This window comes from Eptatretus burgeri, chromosome 16 (genome assembly GCF_056783735.1).
Source record: "Eptatretus burgeri isolate ZD-2024b chromosome 16, Ebu_testis_v1, whole genome shotgun sequence".
Taxonomy (NCBI): Eukaryota; Metazoa; Chordata; class Myxini; order Myxiniformes; family Myxinidae; genus Eptatretus; species Eptatretus burgeri.
Genome location: NC_140976.1, coordinates 7258323 through 7280983, shown reverse-complemented (window position 1 = coordinate 7280983; position 22661 = coordinate 7258323). Strand labels below are relative to the sequence as shown.

Below are 22661 nucleotides of genomic sequence, written 5' to 3'. Positions count from 1 at the left end.
AGGACTGTCGATTTCGTCGCTGCTTTGAACAACCCCGACTGGGCATTGTACCTGGCTTATTTGGTCGACATTTTCTCTCAGTTAAACGCCCTGAACAAGTCTCTTCAGGGGACTGGCGCGACTCTCATTGACGTCATAGACAAGGTCAAGGGATTTCAGGAAAAACTCCGTCTGTGGAAGACGAATGTCGAAGCGGGAGTGGCGGTCATGTTTTCTTGCACGGCCGATATTCTTCAGAAGTGTGAAAAGAATCCCCCAAGGGAGTTCATACAACTGGTAAAAGATCACCTCGCTTATTTGGATGAGGAATGAAATTCCTATTTTCCGGATCTCAAGGAACTGGATCTGAAAATGATTCGCAACCCATTTCGCATCAAAGCATGGGATTTGCCACCTGGAACAGGACTGCAGGAAAGCTTGATTGATCTCCAGAACGACTCCACAGCCCGAGATCAGTTTGACGAGATGAATCTTGCAGACTTCTGGTGTGGAATGTTGGGGTCTTACCCTAAGCTAGCTGCCCTGGCTGTTCATTCGCTCATAGTATTCCCATCTACATGGCTGTGTGAAGCTGGGTTCTCGTCAGTCGTTATTCTAAAAACAAAACAAAGATCCCTACTGGATGTTGAACATGATGTTCGGTGCGGTTTATCCAAAACAAAGCCTGACATCGACCTGCTTGTGAGCAAGAAGCAGGCTCAACCATCTCATTGACTGGACATTTTACACAATCAAATAGGTACTGTATCATTCTTTTGTTCAGATCAGATTGCTTAATGTCATAGTGAATTGTTAGTATTGTTTAACTCCCTATTGTCGTATCTGTATCGCAAATAAACACTATTTTGGTACAGTGGTACTCGGTGGGACCACAAACATGTGAAATGGTACCCCAGTAAAAAAAAGGTTGGGAACCCCTGCTTTAGAAGCACATGCAGGCATTCATGTACAGCATATAATAGTCATATATTCCAATAGCAAACCAAGGATCCTTAAAAGTTTGTCACAATCTTACATTCATCAAATGGGGCCCTGAAACTTCAATGATGTTTACTTGTGAGACTTAGACCAAGGGTTCCCGATCCTTATGGAACTAAATGACCACGAACACCAATAGCTTGAACACATGACTTAGGGTCCTCAGTCCGACACCGTTTACCTAAGACCACATGATCCCTTTAATCGGGGAATTGCGCCCTCGGCAATTATGTCATCTTTATCGGATCGTGATTAATACGGCCGAGCTTTCCGCTTGCACAATGCCAGACTGATACGAGAGCCCATTCGTGGGGAGTTATAACCTGCCAGCTAATTTACATAAGGACATTGCTGGACCAATGGAAGAAAGGACAACCACAGACGGATCAGAAATATAACAAGAATAATTTACTTACAATGAGCGATGTGGGGAACGGGAAGGAGGGAGGGGAACTTAAGAGCTTTAATGGCGTCAAAGAAAAAAACCAGGGCCGGAAAAGGGGGAATGCAATAAAAAAAAGTGTAATCAGGGTGTGTATTTATAAAAAGGGAAAGCAAATGTACAAGTTACAGACTTAACCTATGCCTTACCTACCCGCTAACAAAACAGGGTACCCATCAGACCACACACACACGGGGAGACAAATTGGGACTGGTACGTACATCACCGTCACCTTTTACAACTTGGTACCGCTCCCCGAAATGGCCCCGACACTGCTCTCCACCACCGAGAGTCCACCAGCTCTGTCGGGAGCATGAACCAATGTATCCAGGACCAGGGAAGAAACAAGTGTGACGATCCAGCCAGAGAGAGAATGAGTGTGTGCCACGATCAGGGCCCCAATAGCTCGAGGAAAAAGAAAGAAAGACAGCATGGCAACCAAGACCAAGGTAGCTCAGGGCGATGACGGGGGGGGGGGGGGGAGAGAAAGAGAGAGAAAGAGAGAGAATCAGTGAGAATCAGCACGCCGAACACAGCTTTATAGCCCTGGGGGCAGGTGGGGCCAAAGAGCCACACATCAGATCCCCCAAGGTGACCTGGGACCACGAACACCAATAAACATTATATTTAAAACATTACATTACATTACAATAAACCTGGGCCATGCCAGACCCCATGAGCCGGCCCATGCCAGCCATTGGAGGGTTCCCCCGCAGCCCCACCCAATCTGTTACCTGGCTGGATATTCAGTCATTTGCTCCTTCCAGTTGACATCATGAACAGAGCTCCGCACTTAACATGGGGAGAATCCCGTCAACTCCCATGCAACTGCGACAAACCCCAAATGTCCAACAATGTTCATGGCACAAAGCCAGGGAATGGGGCAATCATTTCAGGAAGGCTGGGTCATGTCTTGGTTCATTTGCCAGTCATTTTGGGTGGAGGGGAATAAACAGGGATTAGGGAAATGAAATACAGTACAGGGGAAGATGGCAATAAATTGCATTTCAGGGTCGACATCCATGCAGACAAACAGACAAACAAAGACTTTGTGGGGCTTCAAACAACAAAGGGGAATGGGAGAATTTGGCACGTGTTCCAGCATGCTGGTGTACGTAGCGCATGTTGAACGCCAGGGCCGTAAAACGCACACGCCCTGTGATGTCGGCTGTCACGGCACACGTCATCACGCGCTGCTGTCTCTACTCTCCGAAGGGGTTGACAGGGGGCACTTAAATACCCAACATCCATCCATTGGGACCATACTCTGTGCAGAGGGTTGGTGCTGCCCAAGCAGTCTCCTTGGCGATTGGGCACAATCCTGGATGGGTCACCTCTCCGACACAGTTTACCAGCAGGCTGGCACTCATTTTGTTGACTTCAGAAGGATGACAGGCAGAGTCAACCCCACCTGGTATTAATTCAAGTCTCAAGAATGGGATTTGAACTCAAGATCTTAGGATCCCATAACCACCACCCAAACCATTAAGGCAACACCAGGCATAACTACCCAACCAACCGCATTAAAATTACATAACCCCTGTAGGGAAGGCGCTATTCTTAACATTCATTAAGGAGGTCAGGTCAGGTATGGGAGCATGTGCCAGAACAGCACGTCGCTGCGTCCACTTTCCGCCGGTACTCCAGGGGCCTCCGTCTGGCCATCCCCCAGGCAGATGCCAGGCCCATCCCCATCTCCTTGAGATTATTGCCATTAAGGAGATAACTATTCAAAAAGTCTACGTACTGTATGCATTTCAATTTCAGCATGTGGTTTAAAAAAAAACCACAACAATACCTTATTTCACTCTTGCTTTGAGTACAAGGCAGTCCTCAGAACCCAATATTACTTTGGTGTCCCTATTGCTTCCCTTGATACCGCCCCTGGCTCTTGCAACCTTGGTGTGCCTAGCCCAAGTCACTTGCCCTCGGCAGATTTAACCTGTCCCTCCGTCACTCATGGTCTTATTCTTCTACGCAGTGCCTCTGTCATTCCTAGGCTTGGCATTTTTACAACTCTGTGCAACACCTCCGTGGCAGCTGTCACTCGGCGATTTATACCAGCTGGCAAGATGTCAGGCGAACTAAACGGGACTACAAAGCCCTTGTAGTGTCGGAGTGCTTGCTCGCGACAATACCCTGGATCCACTTCATTTTATGCAATGAACGATCTCTGTCTGTATGCTTCCTTTTAAATTTTGGTTTGGGCCTACACACCGTTCACAGAGAAGTGGGGAAATCTGTCTGGCCACAGCAACGCACTTCCTAGAGAGAGATTTCAAAAGGTCCCTTAACTTTTCTCTAATTTCCCCCCTGGCCGGCCAGGTGCTTGCTGTCCACCTGGCAGCGCCCCCCTCTCCCCTCTCCGGAATCAGCAGGCCCTGCTCGCTGCGTCAGAGTTCTGTCGTGGAAATTTTGGACATCTATAAATCAGAAAAGACTTTATAGTTGAATTATGATTGTTTATTGGATAATACACATGTGCAGAGCAAGTGCTGGTTAAAAAATCTCTGAGCACTCTCTAACTATAGGCAGAGCATTCCTGAATTTTATATTATTAGTAACAAGGCATTACAACCTGGTGCATTATATACCTGGTGCAACATTTCTAAGCATTATAACCTAGTGTTGGCTTAGGGGTAAGGGTGGTGGCTTGGGATCCTAGAGTCCTGAGTTCAAGTCCCGTTGGCCGCTGAATTAATACCAGGGCGTTGACTCAGCCCGTCATCCTTCTGAGGTCGGCGAAATGAGTACCAGTGTAGCAACCAAAAGGCTGCGCACGAAGGGAAGGAGTATTTTTGGATTGATGAAATCTGGCATTGGTGTAGCGCAGACATGATGTAGCGAATGGCCTCGTCGTGCACATAATTTCCTTGTAATCCTGATAAGGCGTACTCAATACCATAAGCATCATTTCCAAAAAAAAAAAACGAATTAATGTCAAACTACAAAGAGCTTTGTAAAGTAAGAATTAATGAAAACAAAAAGTAAAAGCACCTCCATATGTGGCCAGGTGTGCCCTGAGGCAGGATGCGGGAGTGTGGGATAATGAACTCTGGTCAGGATGTGTGTGTGGGCCAGTGTAACTCTTTTTCATATTGATAAGACAATCAAAGGCATGCAGTTTTTACCAGTCTTTGATCATTGTAAAACAAATCTCTTTTCCCAAGCATTAATTTATTAAATCCACCAGGCACAAAAATTTTATTTTATTTCATTTCCCACAGCATCATGTTATACAATCTGATCAGCATGTCATGATCAAAGGACGATGAATATCGCAAGGTACTCGGTGCCCATCATGGGAAGGTAAATGGAGAGTGCTGGTCATACGATGGAAAAGGGAGGCAGTGATACTCAGGTCAGGTATGGGAGCATGTGACGGAGCAGCGCGTCACTGCGTCCACTTTCCACCGGCACTCCAGGGGCCTCCATCTGGCCATCCTTCAGGCAGATGCTTGGCCCATCCCGTCTCCTCGAGATGCCGATAAACCTGCTGCAACCACAAGGCATGCGGTCATCCCGTTGGCCATCTACACTCACTTGGCTCCCTGGCTGAGAGAATCTGGTAAACAGGATCAGCCTCAGAAAAAAAAAAAAAAGCCACATGTCCATATAGCCGCAGCTGACACTCACGCATTATACAGGCAACAAATCTGATCTGAGTGTCTCTCGGCAACCGCTCATTGGACACAAAGTCTGATCAGCGATAACCAAGCATTTTCTGAAGAGACCTGGTACCGGAGGAGTGAAGTCTCTGACTCAAATTCTTGGTCAGAGTCCAAGTCTCACATCCATAGAGTAAGACTGGAAGGACCAAGCACTTAAAGACTCAGACTTTTGTCCTCCTGCATCGGTACAGACAGCACCAAACCCCATGATCCAGTGAATCCATAACGCCCCAGGCTTGAGCCAGATGTCTATTGACCTCCAGCTCACAATACGCGGAGACATGAATATCACTGCCAAGGTAAGTGAATCTTCCTGTCACCTCAACATCCTCGCCACAAACAGGTACAGACAAAATATCAGCATCCAAGATGTCATTGAAAGCCTGGATCTTAGTTTTGACCCAGGAAACCCACAATTCCGACTCCTCATTCAGTACCTCGGGGGTTCCATCAGGATTTTCATCATCTCTGAAAAGATGACTGCATCATCTGCAAAATCAAGGTCAGAGATGTTGACATTTCCAAATAATGCACCGCAGCTTGATCTCTCTGAAATCCTCCCCAGAATCCAGTCCACACAAGTGCTGAAAAGTGTGGGGGCCAATACACACCCCTGACAAACTCCAGTAACACCTGGAAATGCGTCAGAGATGAAATCACCACACCTCACAGCACTCTCAGTACCAGAGTATAGTTCAGAAATCAGATCGATCAGTTTTGGTGGTACCCCGTGAAGACCGTTCACCGTGCAGTATGTGTTTCTCAAAACGAAGGTGGTTCGCAGTTGATTGGAGGGTCAGCAATGGGGATAGTTATACCGTTTTTTTTCCGCATACATTGTCGAGGCTGGTATGAGAGTTAACATACCATGCACAGCAAAGGGGGGAGGGGGGGGATGAGACAAGAGGGGTGGGAGTGGGAAGGACAAAACAATGAGGAACAGAGACATTAGGAGATCTGTGGAAGGGAGAGGGATGGGGTGGGGTACACAGGGTGAACAAGATGCACACGACAGGGACTTTCAGGAAGGAAAGCAGGGAATTTCAAGGAGGTGGGTTTGGGATGGATTAGCAGGGGTAGAAAAGATCGTGGTTTTGGATGGGAGAAGATAAGAGTTGGTGGTGAACAGCTGTTTTGAAGAAGAGTGTGATTGAAGAGAGTGTGGGAGGTTGTTCCAAAAGACAGGAAAAATGAGGAATGAAAGAGTGAAGGTGAGCAGCGATTCATAATTTTGGTAGTTTTGCCATAAGGGGGTTGCTGGCGAACCTTGAATGCCCTGTGGAAATATGGGGGGGGGGGAGATATCTCAGACAGAGTAGGGAGGGTGAGGCTGGAGAGGAGACTGCAGAATACAGAAAGACCACTGACCTGCCTGCGGTGAGAGACCCAAAGACTCAGCTTCACCGCAGGAGATACCAATGACCCTAAATGTCTTGGTTTTGATCGCGTGAAGCAGAGAAAGGTGAGAGGCAGGAGCACCAGCCCAGAGGGAAGAGCAGTACTCCATCAGGCTGTGGACGAAAGCTTTGTATGTGGTCAGCTGGAGCTCAGGTGTGCCAAGGAAGGACTATGCACGACAGAGGATTTCCAGTCGGCGACTGACTTTGGAGGCCAGGTTGGAAATGTGGCTTTACCAGGAAAGATCATGGCAGATAGTGAGACCCAGAAGCTTGAATGAAAGGAGTTCTTCAAGAGGATTGTTGAGAAAGTAGATGGGGGACGGGGTGTTCAAGGCGGTCCTTTCGGAGGACGTAGTGAGAGTGTGAGATTTGTCAGGATTTAAAGACATGTTCCACATGTTGGACCAGTTTGTGATTTTATCCAGATCTGCAGAGAGTGAAGAAGCTGCTGCTTGCCGGTCTGAGGGATGACAGGGATGACAGATGACAGAGGGTGGAATCATCAGCAAAGAGATAAAGAGGATTTTCCAGAGAGTCAAGATACATCATTGATGAAAAGCAGAAAAAGAACAGGGCCTAGGACACTGCCTTGAGGAACTCCAGCCTAGACAGAAAGAAGAGATGAAAGAATTCCATTAAGGGCCACATGTTGGTTGTGACAGAGGAGAAGGTCTGCGAGCCATGAGTGGAGATGACCTTGGATACCAAAAGAAGAGAGTTTGGTGAGCAGGGCAGGGTGCCAGAATGTATCGAAGGCACGCGATACGTCTAGGGATATGGCTCTGATTTCATGTCCGGCATTGAGGATCTCCATCCATTATTGGGAGAGCAGACGCACCATATCCAGGGTAGAGTGACCTGGTCTGAAACGAAACTGATGATTGGAAAAGAGTAAGGATTTAATGTCTGAAGTGATGATAGATTCCATAACTTTGCTGATGATTGGGAGAAGGCTGATTGGTCTGTCATTGCAGGGATCTGTTTTTGCACCTTTTCATGCAGGGCGGTAATGTTTTATGATTTCCAAACAGATGGCAGATGACCTTGAGCAAATGAGAAGGTGAAAAGAACAGAGAGAGGGTGAGCAAGAGCAGAGGAGCAGGTTTTTAGGACACGTGGGCTGATGCTGTCTGGACCAGTTGCAGAATCAGAGTCGAGCTTTGACAGAAAACTCTCCACATTGTCAGGAGAGAAGGACAAAGAGACCAGGAACAGCTGGGCGTAACTGGTTAAGGTGGGTATTGAAAGCGATGGGTTTGACACACAAGATTTAGAAGCAAACACGGATTTTAGGCATTTAGCCTTTTCCACGTGCAGTGTCAGCTGTGCGGCCATTTTAGGTAAGGGAGGGATGGAGGGGGAACATACACCAGAAACAGACTTAACTAGACACCACCGGGATTTGGAGGAGGGGGACAGGTCTGAGAGTTCAGACTTGAGATGAGAAAGATGTTTTCTGGCTCTCCTGAGGGTAGATACACACTTGTTCCGAGCTTTGTGGAAGGAACTGAGATTGCATTCAGTTGGATTGGCCTTCCATGAGGCGAAGGCAAGTTGTTTCAGGACAACTGCCTCACCATAAGCTTCAGTGTACCATGGGCGGGAGGAAGGGTCAGACAACTGAAGACGAGATGGGATAAATTTGTGCATGAGGGAGAGCAAGGTTCTTTGAATGAATTCCCAGGATGAGTTGATGTTGGAGGAAGTCGAGAAGGGAGACCAGTCTAGAAGTTTGATAGCTTCTTGAAGTCCCTGCGAGTCGGCTTGAGTGAAATGCCAGACTTGACGGCGCTGAAGTGGTTCTCTAATAACAGCCAGAGAGACGTCTACTTTGACAAGCATGTGGTCAGATGATCCGATTGGAGCAAAGGAAGAACAACAGATATTTTTGGGGGAAATTGGTCAAATTAAAATCCAGAAGAGATGGAGTACCATTGGTTGAGATCCAGATCGGGAAGTTGACAGATTGAGTTAGTCCCAATGAGTCACAGACATCTTTTGTTGAAGTGCCATGGCAGGTGAGAGGGGTACCCACACCCAGCCACCTGGCATGATGACAGTTGAAGTCACCACATATGAAGGAGAGTGTTGGGATGAGAGGAGAGAAGTTGGTCCATGTTTTCAGAGAGCGAGATGTAAATGGAGTCATCACTGTTTGGTGGATGGTACAGCACACATATAGATATGAGGTGGGAGTGGAAGGGAAGCTAGAGCCAGAGGTATTCCTGGGGGTGAGGGAGAGTGAGGGCAGTGCATGGAGAGTAAGGAATAGAGTCTTTGATGAAGAAAGCAACTCCTCCACCAGGGAGTAACCAGGGAGAGATACTCAGGAGTCAGAGATGTCTTGAAGGAGGAAAGTTTCTGTTGAGCAGATGTCAGGTTTGTCAGTGGTAACCTGTATGGAAAGATATCAGGTTTGAGCGAAGGCCCCAGATGTTTCAGGACCACGCTGTCAAGGAAGATGGAGGTGTGGAGGTTTTGGGTGCAGGGGAGGGGAGGGGAAGGGTATGACGAGGGAGGAGGGGGGAGGGTGGTGATAAGGAAAGTTATTGAACGAATGTGGGGAATGGCAGAAGAGCTTGGGGAGAAAACTAGATGAGGAGGAGAAAAGGCTCAGTGGTGATGGGTTGAGGTACAGTGAGGAGTAATGAGAGGGGGCAGAGAGCAGGTGAAGATTTGAGGAGGTGGAGTGATGAGATGGGAGAGAGAGAGAGAGGGTGGGGGAAGGAGGCACCTTTGTGGATGTGGGGGGGCAACTTTGGGAAGTGGGAGTGAGGGGAAAGATTGGAGGGGGAAGGGTGAGAGGGGAGAGTTGAGAAAGGTGAGAGGGAAGCTTGTTAGGGGAAGAGTGTGACAGTTGCTTTGAGAGGGAGGGTTGAAAGGGAAGCTTCGAGAGGGAGGGTAGACGATGAGAGCAGGCACGGCCAAGGTGCTGGAGGGCGATGGGAGAAGCAGGGAGAGGAGAAAGACGAGACTTGGTCAAGATACGGTGAAGAAGGGAGGAGAAAGGAGAGGGGATAACAGGTGAGGGGTTAGGAGGAGGTAGATTTAAGGAGGTGGGGTGAATTGGCACTGAAGTCGGAGAAAAAAAAAACGGATGATCGATAAATCACGAACATATTGTGACGTCCACGGGACTTGAACAGTCCCGCCAACGTAGAATGAGCCGAAACGATGGAGGCGGTTTATTTATTTATAACCCAAACATGGCGGTTCTAATCGCTCTACCGCAAACGGGACGAGGAAGGTGGCACGAGTCGCTTTTCACTGAGTTGATGATTGTAATGTACTGAAAGGGAAGATGCTTAGCAGGCAGACACGAGCGGGAGGACAGTCGAGCCGGGCTGTGTTGTACAAGTGCGAGCGCGAGCGTACTCTGCTCGTGGCTCTCCTTTATTACGTATTAGCACACTCACGAGCCGGACGACTCCAGCATTACTACGACGCCTCAGGCGGCACGCACACCTTATATCCCTTGCAGATACGATGACCACCACGACCACTCCCCCCATCATCATGCATCATCATCACGCCCCTCCCCGTGGGCCCGCAGACTACACCACACTCCTCCCTGCTAAAAGTATGATTATTAAAAGATCACAGCATCATAAGCATAAACATAAACCTCGACATAAACAAGGCACCAAAAATGAAAACAGCGAAGTACAACAGCACACAACATCATATAATGTGCCGATGCGAGTGAGTGGAGCAGCAAAGGCCAGGTTCCAAAGACGGAGGTGCACAAAGCACCCACTAAACTCTGACCGCGTTACCGATATGAAGCAGCAAAATGAGAAGCACAGCAGCACTACGCAGCAAAAACGCCCCCAGGCGGCCCATGCTGACATGGCCCTCGCCGAGGTCGTGGCGACCTTTCGAGCCAACCTCCCCCGGCACCATCAAACGCCTCCGGCCCACTCCCCCCAGGCAGACCCGACGTAGATAAACATTCCGAGGCCGGAAGCCCGCTGTCTGGAAGCCGTGGCGCCAGCCTTGATCGACCTTGGCCGGGGGCGCTGAACAGCGCCGCTGGCTGTACGCATTTAATGCTCCAAAACAACCCACGCACTACAATCAGTTGAGACGCCAACGCCCGTCCAAACGGCCTTGAGCGAACACAGAGAGCTGCGCTCACAAGCAGAGGTGGGGGTAATGCCGACCAGGGCACCAGTCTTGGTTCCGAGTCGACCTCCGAGACCCACACGGCAGCTAGACGGGAGCAACTCCATTTAAACCACACTGCAATCATAGGCTCGTTATACATCACTACGAACATCACTCGAAGCATCGCAAACTCACTTTTCTGTACAGCGCGGTTTTTTGATAAACCCCCAGCACATGACAAAGCAACTACCTGTGGCCTGGGGCAACTGGAGGCCAATAAACCTTCTTTATTCGCCCCCACATCACATTGATCATAATACGAACTCCATTGACTGATCTCCGCCAAATCCACTTTCACACGAGAACTGCTGGCATTTATTTTAACAACATTAAACTGCATCACTAGAGCAAGGAAAAACACATATGCCATGAACAACAACCCACAACCCACATCACGAGTCCGCTTCTTGGTTGTCGACTCGATGTTGTGACTCGCGACTCCCTTTAACGCCACGGGCTCACCGCCACCTGTTGAAGCTGCCTGAACAACACCGACGCGCATTGCCTCACGAACACTGCCGAAGCGCGGGAATTCATCGCGAGCGAAGCGCGGGAACTCATCGCGAGAGCTGATACGGCTCTCGCCGCTCCCGAACCGCACATCACTGCCGCCGGCAGCAACGAACGGTCCCTCCCGCCGCATCGACGCGGCCCCCGCCGCCAGAGCCTCGCCCTCGGTACTCGCCGAAGGCCTGGAAGAGAGCACTGGCACATCTGGAGGTACGAACCGGAGATCCAGTCCGAGGTGCGCCAGCCAGTCCCGACCCAAAAGGGCGGGCCCCTCCCCTCGTACAACGAACACCGAGAGCCGGGCGCGTCGATCTCGGTAGCGCACTGAGACGTCGGCCCTCGCAAGTGGTGCAATCGCTTCACCGGTGTACGTGTATAACGACAAGGCCGTCTTGACCAGGCGAATACCGCGAAGACCACGAGCCGCCTGCTCATCCATGACCGACACTGCAGCCCCGGTATCCACGCAAAACACAGCCGGTTGGCCATTCACTTCGACCTCAACCGTGAAAGGCGTCGTCATCTCAGAACCAACGGAAAACAGACTCAACCGTGGTTGCATCTCCTGCTCCGGCTCGCCGGCATTGACATGCCCCGGTTGCAGGCCGATCTCCAGGTCACTGGGGTCCTCCCGCACCTCGTCATCCAAGACCCCAACGGAGGCCCCCGCCATCCGACACACACGCTTCAAATGTCCCACCTTGTGACAATGCAAACACACGGTGTTCTTATACGGGCACATTTGTCGCAGGTGCGGACCCCCACACCCCCAGCAGCCGCGGAAGGCCCCTTCGCTCCAGGTGCGACCATGCTGCGGTGCCCCTTCGCTCCCGGTGCGACCGTGCTGCGGTGCCCCTTCGCTCCCGGTGCGACCGTGCTGCGGTGCCCCTTCGCTCCCGGTGCGACCGTGCTGCGGTGCGCGCCCTCGTCCCTGCGGCACTTGAGCCATCGCGCGGACTCCGGGCCGCGCGACCTGCGGCACTGGTGCGGTCACCGCGTGGACCTCGGGATCAGCCGCCATGCCCCAGCTGGAGCTACTCATTACGTCCTGGCCAGCAATGGCGCGGACATCCGTGAGTGTCTGCTCGACAGACGAAGCAGTCGCGACCGCCGAGTCGAATGTGATGTCGGTCAACCGCAGGACGGCTGCTACCATCTTTGCGTTTCGCATACCAGAAATAAAACGATCTCTGAGCCGTGCCGGACGCTCCTCTGTCGTGAATTTGCACGGCACAGCCGAATGCTTCACTCGTGCTACGAAGTCCGCAACGCGCTCCTCGCCACCCTTAGCGAGATGATCGAACTGGAACCGCGCGAGATGTAACGACTTCTCTGGCGCCAAGTGGGTCTTCATTTTCGCCACGATGTCCTGAAAGGATAGCACGTCATCACTGGGCCTATTTGGAGCCACCAAATCACTCAGCAGCCGGTAGTGCTCCGTCGATAGCGAGGCGAGCAAGATCGCCTTGCGTTTCTCTTCATGGTGGAGGAGGAGGTGGAGGAGGTGGAGGAGGAGGAGGAGGAGGAGGAGGAGGTGGAGGAGGAGGAGGAGGAGGAGGAGGAGGAGGGGGAGGAGGAGGGGGAGGAGGGGGAGGAGGAGGGGGAGGAGGGGGAGGAGGAGGGGGAGGAGGGGGAGGAGGAGGGGGAGGAGGGGGAGGAGGAGGGGGAGGAGGGGGAGGAGGAGGGGGAGGAGGGGGAGGAGGGGAGGAGGAGGGGGAGGAGGGGAGGAGGGGGAGGAGGAGGGGGAGGAGGGGAGGAGGGGGAGGAGGAGGGGGAGGAGGGGAGGAGGAGGGGGAGGAAGGGGAGGAGGGGGAGGAGGAGGAGGAGGAGGAGGAGGGGAGGAGGAGGGGAGGAGGGGGAGGAGGGGGAGGAGGAGGGGGAGGAGGAGGAGGAGGAGGAGGAGGAGGAGGAGGAGGAGGAGGAGGAGGTGGAGGAGGAGGAGGTGGAGGTGGAGGAGGATGAAGAGTCGGTACAGGAAGTCACGTGGTTACGTGGTGAAATGTGAGGTAAAATAATGTGAGATAAAAGCTTTTTTATTTTAAATATTTTGAGACATGAAACAGAGGGTGTAGTTGAGGGGGATAGAAGGAGGGTGGAGGGAAAAGTGGAGAAAATAAAAGCTGATGGTAAATAAGGATAAAATAAAAAAATAAACACGAAGGGTCGGGAAGGGTAGGCCTCAAGGAAACCCGATATGAAGACGACGACGAAAACTCCACAATGAGAACAAGTTTTAACACCAAGACCAAACTAGAAACATGACAGGAAACACCGAGAACAAAACGACAGTAAGAACGCGACAAAAACGACCAGAAAACTTATCTTTGAGAGGTTCGGCAGAGGCACCTGAAGAAGAACCACCAGTCACTCAAGAACCGGAACCGGAAGTCAACCCCTGACATCCAACTTAACAGCAGGTGGGTCAGCCTGGTACAGCTGATCAAAGTAACCGGCCCAGTTGGCCTTCACTTCGGATTCCTCCGTCCCAACAGCAGCACACCGAGGGATGGGCTTGGAGGAAGGCAATGTAAGCAATTCCTCTGGAAGCAGAACGAACATCACTTCACCACAGGTGATGCTCTACCCCTTCACAGATTCCTTGCACATAGGCCTCCTTGACTGCACTCAGCGAATGTTGTTTTACACCGAAGCTCCCTGAAAAGCTCAGCTCTGCGACTGGTCAATGGTATCCAGCGTCCATTGGGAGAAAAAGTTCTTTTTTGCGTGACGGCGGGTTCCAAGATGTACACTGGCAAAATCGAGGATGGTAGTTTGGAAGGCACTCCACAACTCTTCAGGATTCCTCGAAACACCGAGACCACCCTCTGCTCGAATCCACACTCAGCCTGTTTGCAAGCTCCTCAGCTACCCTCTCATCCTTGAGCTTGTGAACATCCAACCTAGGCTGGGATGGTACAATTCTCCTGGATTTGAGCTGAAACTTCAGAGTTGCTCCAACAAGCCTGTGGCTGATATTGAGGAACTGAGCACTCCGGTAGAACCTGCAGTTCTGGATCATTCTCCAGCGACCATCAACAAGCACATGGTCAATCTCCTTTGCCACACCACCAGTGTTGGAATTGCAACTCCAGCAATGAGGTTGTGGGTGCTGAAACAATGAACCAGCCACCTCAAATCCATGACTTCTTGCAAAATCAAGGACTTTAGTACTATTCTGGTTCATCGGTACAGACCCATGTGGACGAGCACATCTCATAACCATCCATATTGGTGATAGTCGATGCATTGAAATCCCCCAAGACGAGAAGAGCATCTCACCTGGAGCACTGATCAACCACAGACTCGAGCACAGCATAGAATGCGTCCTTCATGGTGAGATCACTCGCCTCAGCCGGAGCATATACAGAGACCAGGGAAATGACATCCAAGGAGTGATGAATCCTCGGTCTCCTCATATGCTCGTTGACCGGTGTTACCCCAATTATCATTGGAGTCAGCTTATTGGACACAGCTACAGCAACTCCTTGGGCATCGTAACCATCAGAGCGATCAGACCTGCCATGATCTCACCACTATCCGGTCTCCAAAATTCAGAGTGTTGCAACACCGATGTTCAAATGCTGGAGCTCAGATGATAGCAGAGACAGGTGATCATACTCTCTTAGGAATAGGACATTCCAGGCACCCACCTGAAGGAACCGCCTCAGGTTAACCCAAGACTGCCGTCTGGTGTATATCTCAGCATCACCCTGACAGACACCACCGCAACTCGACCCAGGAAGGCTTTTCCTCCTATCAAAGAATGGGATCATGAAGGCTTTACCCCAATTCCATCATCCGGTGAGCTGTCCTGCGAAAGGCAGCTGTACAGGAGGTACTCTCACAGAGTGGGTTTTCAGATTTCTTTGCATTTTTTGTGTTTTGCAGGATGAAGTGTTTTACGGTGGCCGGAGTGCAAATCCTGCCACCAACCTCCAAGAGAGAGGTACCCAACTGCAGCATGACTTACGCAGACACTGTTGGACACCAGATATGGATGGCTGTTGGGTCACAAGGAGCTCCTCTGCCCTTTGACAGGTTTTGTTTTTAATCCTGCTGGGTGTCCATATCCAAACACCCTCCTCACCAGGAATCCTGATGGGGGAGATGCTTCAGTTGCTGACAACCCAACCATGAGACAGGTTAGAACAGGTTTACATAATACCTGTACAATTCACAGATCTGATCTGGTCTGAACTGACCATAATAGTTGTGATGGTGATGGTGATGGGAAGGAAAAACGAAGATGAATATCATGAGGTACTCAGTGCCTATCAAAGGAAGGTAAATGGATAGTGCCAGTCATGTAAAGGTAAAGTGAGGTGGTGCTGGTCATGGGAAGGTAAATAGAGGATGGATAACAAAAAGCACTCAGTGCCCACCATGAAAAGGTAAAAGTAAGAAATACTGTGAGGCACTCAGTGCCCACCATGGGAAGGTAAAATGAGGATGAATACCATGAGGTACACACTGCCACCATGAGAAGGAAAAAGGAGGATAAATACCGAGAGACAGTGTCCACCATGGGAAGGTAAAGGGAGGGTGATTGGAGGGTCAGCAATTGGGAATTACATCCCTGACATCCAACTTAACAGCTGGTGGGTCAGCCTGGTACAACTGCTCAAAGTAACTGGCCCAGCAGGCCTTCACCTCGGAGGATGACCAACCATGAGAAGATCCGAATCCAGATATGAGAATTTTTAAAGTGATTCTTGACCATTGAGAGATGTGCACATTTTCGCCGTAAATGACCACCAGTGAAGCACTTTCGAAATGACGTATGGATGCTCAATGAGGGTGTGTGTGTGTGTGTGTGTGTGTGTGTGTGTGTGTGTGTGTGTGTGTGTGTGTGTGTGTGTGTGTGTGTGTGTGTGTGTATTCAGTTTTGCTCGGCTTGCAGGGAAGTTTTTACCTATCACTGTTAGCACGAAATGTGTCAATGAAATCGTCTTTTGAAAATAATTTTCAGCATTTAGACGAAAGAGTGGAAATTTCAAAATGGTTACCCATAATAATTGTTCTGTACTTGGATACAAATCACTCACAGAAATAGAGGAATATCTGTGGATGATAGATGTCTGGTTCCTATAATTTCCTGTTCATGCAATAAGCCTGTGCCACCAGTTCTCTCACACACACACACACACACACACACACACACACACACACACACACACACACACACACACACACACACACACACACACACACACACACACACACACACACACACACACACACACACGATTAATAGTAAATACAATCATTTTAAACTTACGCTGTGCATCGACAAGCAGCGGATCTGATCTTCCCTTCGGTGTTAAGAAGCACGAAGGTTTGGTTAGAACTCGCCCATCTACGAGCCTTCAGCCTTTCTTATTTACTTTGTTACTATAGGGCCGATTTATTTCGTTACTCGGGGCGATTTACTTCATGTGCACGAAGCAATCTGGGACAGATTACATAATTTTGAAAGTCAGTATTGGCGTGTTTGAAATGCTCAATCCCATACTAAAAGTAGCAGGGTTTCTACTTGATTTGGCTTTTTCCCATTTTATATGGGGTCACCACAATGATGGTTGATGACCCTTCTCCAAAGCCTGGTGTTGGCTTAATGGTTCAGGTGGCTGATTTAAGATCCTCGGGTCTTGAGTTTAAGCTCCTGTCCACCCATTGAATTGTCCACCCAACCAGGCGAGTTGACTAAGCCTCTCATTCTTCCGAGGTCGGCAAAATGAGTGCTGGCCTATTGGTGATAGGGGCATCAGCGGTACAGCCGAATCCACAAAAAATTATGCAACTTGCAGCCATAGGCTGCACGTAAATAAATAAATAAACCCCCTCTCCATCTCCTCCTTCCAATCCTAAAACTTTATATCTCTCACCACATCCTTCAATCTGGTCTTCCTCTTCTTCTTCCTGGCAGTCCCATCTCCATCACTCACCTCACCAGATACACACTCTCTCTCATCATCAGATGACCAAACCAATTTAATCTCTTTTCAGATACTTTCTTCCATGCTTCCACAATCTTCACTGATCCCGATATACTGGTTCCTAATCTTGTCCTTTTGTGCCACTCCACACATCCACTTGTATCCAGTTTCTGTTCCTCTTTCTTTGAATTTGCCCAAGTTTCCACACTATATAACAAAGCCGGTCTCACAACTGTCTTGTAAATTCTTCCTTTCAGTTTCAGTGGTATTTTTAAATCACACAATGCTTCCCTGCACTTCCTCCGATTATTCCAACCAGAACTAATCCGTTGCTGAATCTCCATCTTCTGCCACCACTGACCCGACATTTGAAGCTACTCACTTTCTCCAGGTCTTTATCACCCACAATCTTTACACTTCCAGTCCAATCATCTTCCCAAGGCTCAAACTGACAATCCATACAATTGAGGCTTTGGTCAACTGATTTTGATACCCCTATCTTCTAGCAATTTTCTCCATTTCTCCAGATACTCATCATATTGTCATCATCCCCATCACAGAGCTCAATGTTATCTGCAAACATCATTGACCATGACACTTGCTCAGTTAGAACATCCGTGACAATCAGGAAAAGGAAAAGGCCCAGTGCCGATCCTTGGAGCCATCCAACTTTAACTTCAAGACTTTCACTCTCTCCCACACTCCTTCTTATTCTCGTCTGGCACTTCCTACCCATATCCCACAATAGTCGTACATACTTTTAAAAAGTACCCCAGGGCATTTTGAAAAATTCACCAGTCCCATATTAACAAACTCACAGTATGTGAGTCAAAACATTATCAATATATCTCCCTCTTCCCCCACCCTCATTGAATTAAGAAATCTCGCCTTTCCGACCCACGTCTGGAACGTCTTCCAAACAATAACGTGACTTACAAAATGATGTATGAATGCTAAACCAGACATTTTACCATGCGCTCTGTGTGTGTGTTTTTGTGATTCGGTTTGGCTCGCAGGACACTTTTAACCTGCCGTTACTAGCATGAAATGTTCAATTTGAATCATCTTTTGAAATTAATTTTCAGCATTTGGACAAAAGAGTGGCAATTTCAAAATGGTTAACCATAATTGTTCAGTTCTTGGGTGCAAATCAGATTCACGCAAACATGAGAAATATCTGTGGATGAGACCGAGAGGTGTTGATAGATATATAAACACACACGTCCTTTTAGTAATAGATGCAAAAATCTAGTTTAACTACTTATGGCCCCAGAACCAAACAATGTATTTATAACAATCCTCACAGCTCTTAGGTTCCCCCTCCTGACATGATTATTAATAACCATCATTTTAAACTTACCCTGTACATGCACAAGCCCCAGATATGTCCCTCCCGTCAGTGTGCAGCAGCGCCTAATCCAGACAGACAGGCCATTCACTGGTAGCGATCCGTCAGGGGTTAGTGTAACACACACCCTTCCAATCGGGCCTTGTACCGTCCCACACGGTTGGGAGTTTGTAGTACGAGCAGCAGCCCGTTTGGTGAGCTGTAAAAGTGCTCCAAGTCGTTCATTGTGCAGCCCTTTCTCTCAGGTACTGTTCCAAGTATTTTCATATTCATTTAGAAGCTTGGTGAGCTATTTTAGGTAACAATACTTATCTACCAAACATGATATACTGTACTTTATGATGCCCTGAACACCGCCATCCCCTAGAGTTACTGCACATGCATGCTATGCATTCTTGGGCTGAATCCGTCATTTTTAAAGTCACGTATTGGCTCTCTGTTATTCCTCCTCATTCAATGTCACATTTTGCATTTAACCTGGAAGTATGATCAAGTTTATAATGAGACCATAGAATAGCAACAAAGAACAATTCTCAATTCCTACTTTTGTAAGTCATAATTTATTTGCTTTTGCTCTTTCGGTATTAATTTTACAGTTGTTTATGGTTCATAGTCAGTCGTACGGTGAGGAACTAGTTTTGTGACGTGCTGTCGGTTCCAGAAAACCTGCAAACGTCACACAAATAACAAATTAAATTTAAGAAATGAAACAAAACAGATTTGGATGGGTGTAATCATCGTAATGAGTGTATAAGCAAGAAGGGTAAACATGTTGGTTGCCACTCATAGCTGAACACCATTCACGTGAAACATGCGAACCACCTGCTTAATTTGTAGTGCAGAAGCTGCTTAACCTGCACCTGCAAGCACACAACTAAGCATATACAAGCTGTGTACATACAAGGGCAGCAGCTATAATCCACATCTAAAACCGAATCCACAAAAAGTGGCATATCTAGATTGCAGAGCATCTGAGGAGCAGGTACAAGGAAGGATCCAGCTCTTGTGTTACCATCCTTTTCTATTTTTCAGTTTTCAAAGTCTCCGATGTAAAAATAGATGTTAAACTTTTAACCTCTTTTGATCCGTTTGCTGAAATAATACAACATTGTGGACATGATTTGTATTCAAAATCAAAAAACCGTTGATGGGTTTGATGTCTGATAGATGAACCCTCCACCCACTTCCTTTTGTTGCCGGTCATTTCCATGCACTCATAGCGCAAAATGTGAGTAAACAATTGCTTGTCTATCTGGATGTCTGGTAGTTAAACAAAATTGAAAATCATTCCAAACAAGAAGCTCACCGTTTTAGGGACATCATAAAGGACACAAACGACAGGCACGAAGAACTAATGTCACGTGTAAAAGAGGGTGTGTGACAATGGCGGTAAACTTCCAAATTTTTTTGGTTTTTCTTTTACTTATTTTATTTCAATTGAATTATATCTTTGAACGCTGCAGGACACTAATCGACTTGTTTGCACTTCCCAACAAAAAATCAAACAAAAAAAAAAAACCTTCAGTTTAGCAATACTTTGGCTAAATTTTATGCCATCTCAACGAATCAAATTTGCCACACTCTCTGGGTTCAGAGAAACAGCAAGATTCAGACAAAAATAGCATTGACCAACAGTGTACCCACAGAGCTACTACCTTCGTCCAAAAGATGTTCGTTTAAGTGCTTCCTTTTCTCAGATAATTCCAAAATTATCGGTTTCTCCGAGAAGTTGGCAAAAGGTTCAGCTCTGGAATGTTCCGTTTGAATAACGGGTGCGATGGTAAACATACGAAGTCGATGGGCCAAAGTTCATGAACAAAGCTCATTAAATATAGATCGTGCTCGGAAACGCGAAGCAAGAGTTGAAAATTGGTGTGCTCTACACTGCACATGTACAGGAGGGAGATGAAGAGTAGTGTGAACCATGTTTTGCTTCTCTTTGCCATGTTCCCCATCCCATCCCCATCCCTCTCCCTTCCACAGTTCACCTAATGTGTCTGTTCCCCACTGTTTTGTCCCTCCCACTCCCGCCCCTCTTGTCTCATGCCCCCTTGCTGTGAGTTGTGTGTTTGCTCTCATACGAGCCTCGACCAAGGTATACAAAAAAAAAAAAAAACGACCTTTGCGCACCAAACTTGCAGTCGTTGACGGTGCCCTCATCCAAAAGTAATTTTGAAAAGTTCCTCCTCAGAAAAGATCAGTGTTGTGTCTGATGATGTGAGGAAAGCCAAAGGAGACCAAACGATGAGTTTTTGTTTTTTTTTTCATTAATTCACGTTTAATACCTATACACGTAAATCGTTTATATTACACACCTACATTCCCCTTCTCCCGCTGGAAAAACCGTTTTGACATTCGGTTAAAGGCTGCAATGTACAGTTCTGTTGGTCAGCTACTCCCACGGTAGCCTGACCCCATTTAAAAGAGAGCACAGCAAGAGAGCCGCTTTTACTCTGTACAGCGCGGAAAAGCGGCCGAGTGAAAATTAGCAGATTATTTTATTATTTTACAATGAGCTCCGGCGAGCTGATCCTTTCTGCACACCAAGGGAGACGGAAATGGTTACGGAGAGACCCTAAGAGTGAGCGACAGATAGGGGAGGGTGGGGCGAGGGCAGGTCGTGGTATTGTGATTGGGGGAGAAAAGAAATGAATTAAAGAAAGATGACAAAAGTGAGACGATTGAGGAAAATATTCCAATACGAGAGGAAAAAGTGGAAAAGTGGACAAAATAAAAAAGCAATAATGGGACAAATGTCACAAAGCGATGTCATATCTTCAAAGTAGTGGTTCCGGGTGAAGGTGACTATATAGGTTCAGGGAGAAGAGCATGAATCAAAGAACTTGGTGAGCTGTAGAAAGGCAAGCTCGAGGCACATTCCAAGAAACTGAAAAAGCAAAATTCAACAAGCTCGGCTGAACACAACAAGGGAAGGAGAGTAACCATTCGGGAAGAAAGGAATGAATTGAGGGATTCAGATAAGACAACGTTCCTCAAGGATGCACCTGGTGGAACATTAATAAATAACACTGCATGAACGTCCATGGGAAGCTCTTGCTGAACACCAGCAGGAAATAAAACAACCAGAATGTCCAGAGTTGGTGGGAGAAGGGATGGGTGAAACCAGTGCAGATGGTCTTGTGAAGTGGGAAGGCAGTGGCATGAAGAGGGCCCAGAGAGGCAGAGGCAGTGTTCAGGAGGGATTTGGACAAGCTGGAAGCTTGAGGGTAATCCGAATGGAAAGGGTACGGTGAATAACATCACTTGTGTTGAGTCATTGGGAAATTGAGAAATATTTGTGGAACAAAGTATGGTATCCTGACCACAACCCCATGAACTGCTGCTCAGGGACATCCCAAGCAGTGACAACTGCCAACCCCTCGCTCAATCCTTGCCATCCATTGTCCCTCACTGTCGTCCATTCCCTATGGATCAGGTAATCAAGAGCTGGCCACGGGGCTTTGCTGCACACAAACACCTACCATTGGGGAGTCCTCACGTTCAGACCCACGGCCTTCGGCCACAAACACAGCACCGGGCCTGCACTCCGCTCCAAACACGGCCGCACCACTGCCATCTCCTACCATAGAAGGAGCCGAATAAGGAAACCCGAGTGTGGCCGTCCCTCCCGCCAGAAAGCCTCCGGTGGCTAACACTGTCCGCGTGCGGCCTTGTGGCCCGGCTCCGAGTGGGAGACCGAAGGAGCCCGTCTGAGAACAGCCGAGCAACGTAGGGGGCTGGACATCGGTGAGGGGCTGTGATGGTTGTGATTGTTGCAGCTTTGCCCCACGCTGATGCCTACGCTCTGTTCCATGCTGGTTCAACCCAGGAACCACAACTGGGTTTTGGTGCTGAAAGTGGTGGTGATGGTGGTGGTGATGATGATGGCCATGATTATTGTGGTTTCGCAGACCCAGCTCTGCGGTAGGCATTGGCGGTGGTGGGAGAAGGTGATTGTAGGCCGATGCTGATGCAGTATCTACTCCAAAGAGAGATGGAGGTGGAGGATGAGCAATTGCTGCATCACTCACAGGCCAAGATGCATGAGGATGGTAAATGGATGCCTGGGTGGGAGCAGATGGGTAAGGAAACCACGGAAATGTCAACTTATTGGTTCAGCCTTGTGCAAAGTCATCGGACCAAGGTTTACCATCTAAAGGTGAAAGGTCAGATTTGTCAAGCAATTTAGAATTAAAGCACCAACTCCCA

General features: G+C 48.4%; 2 protein-coding genes across 7 annotated transcripts in view; both read right to left on the bottom strand.

The window, feature by feature from the left end:
* The window catches only part of LOC147010422 (uncharacterized), a 33983-nt gene extending 21866 nt beyond the window's left edge, over positions 1–12117 (bottom strand). Inside the window, exon 1 of the mRNA XM_085860353.1 lies at positions 1642–12117. Within this exon, the coding sequence (XP_085716479.1) occupies positions 10303–12117 (1815 nt within the window). The 3' untranslated portion in view covers positions 1642–10302. The remainder of the gene's footprint in view (positions 1–1641) is intronic.
* A 4186-nt stretch (positions 12118–16303) lies between these two features.
* Positions 16304–22661, bottom strand: part of LOC147010421 (dual specificity tyrosine-phosphorylation-regulated kinase 1A-like) — a 55240-nt gene continuing 48882 nt past the window's right edge. For all 6 annotated transcript variants that reach the window (XM_085859608.1, XM_085859611.1, XM_085859610.1 and 3 more), the window contains one exon: positions 16304–22516. In XM_085859608.1, the coding sequence (XP_085715734.1) occupies positions 21893–22516 (624 nt within the window). In that variant the 3' untranslated portion in view covers positions 16304–21892. The remainder of the gene's footprint in view (positions 22517–22661) is intronic.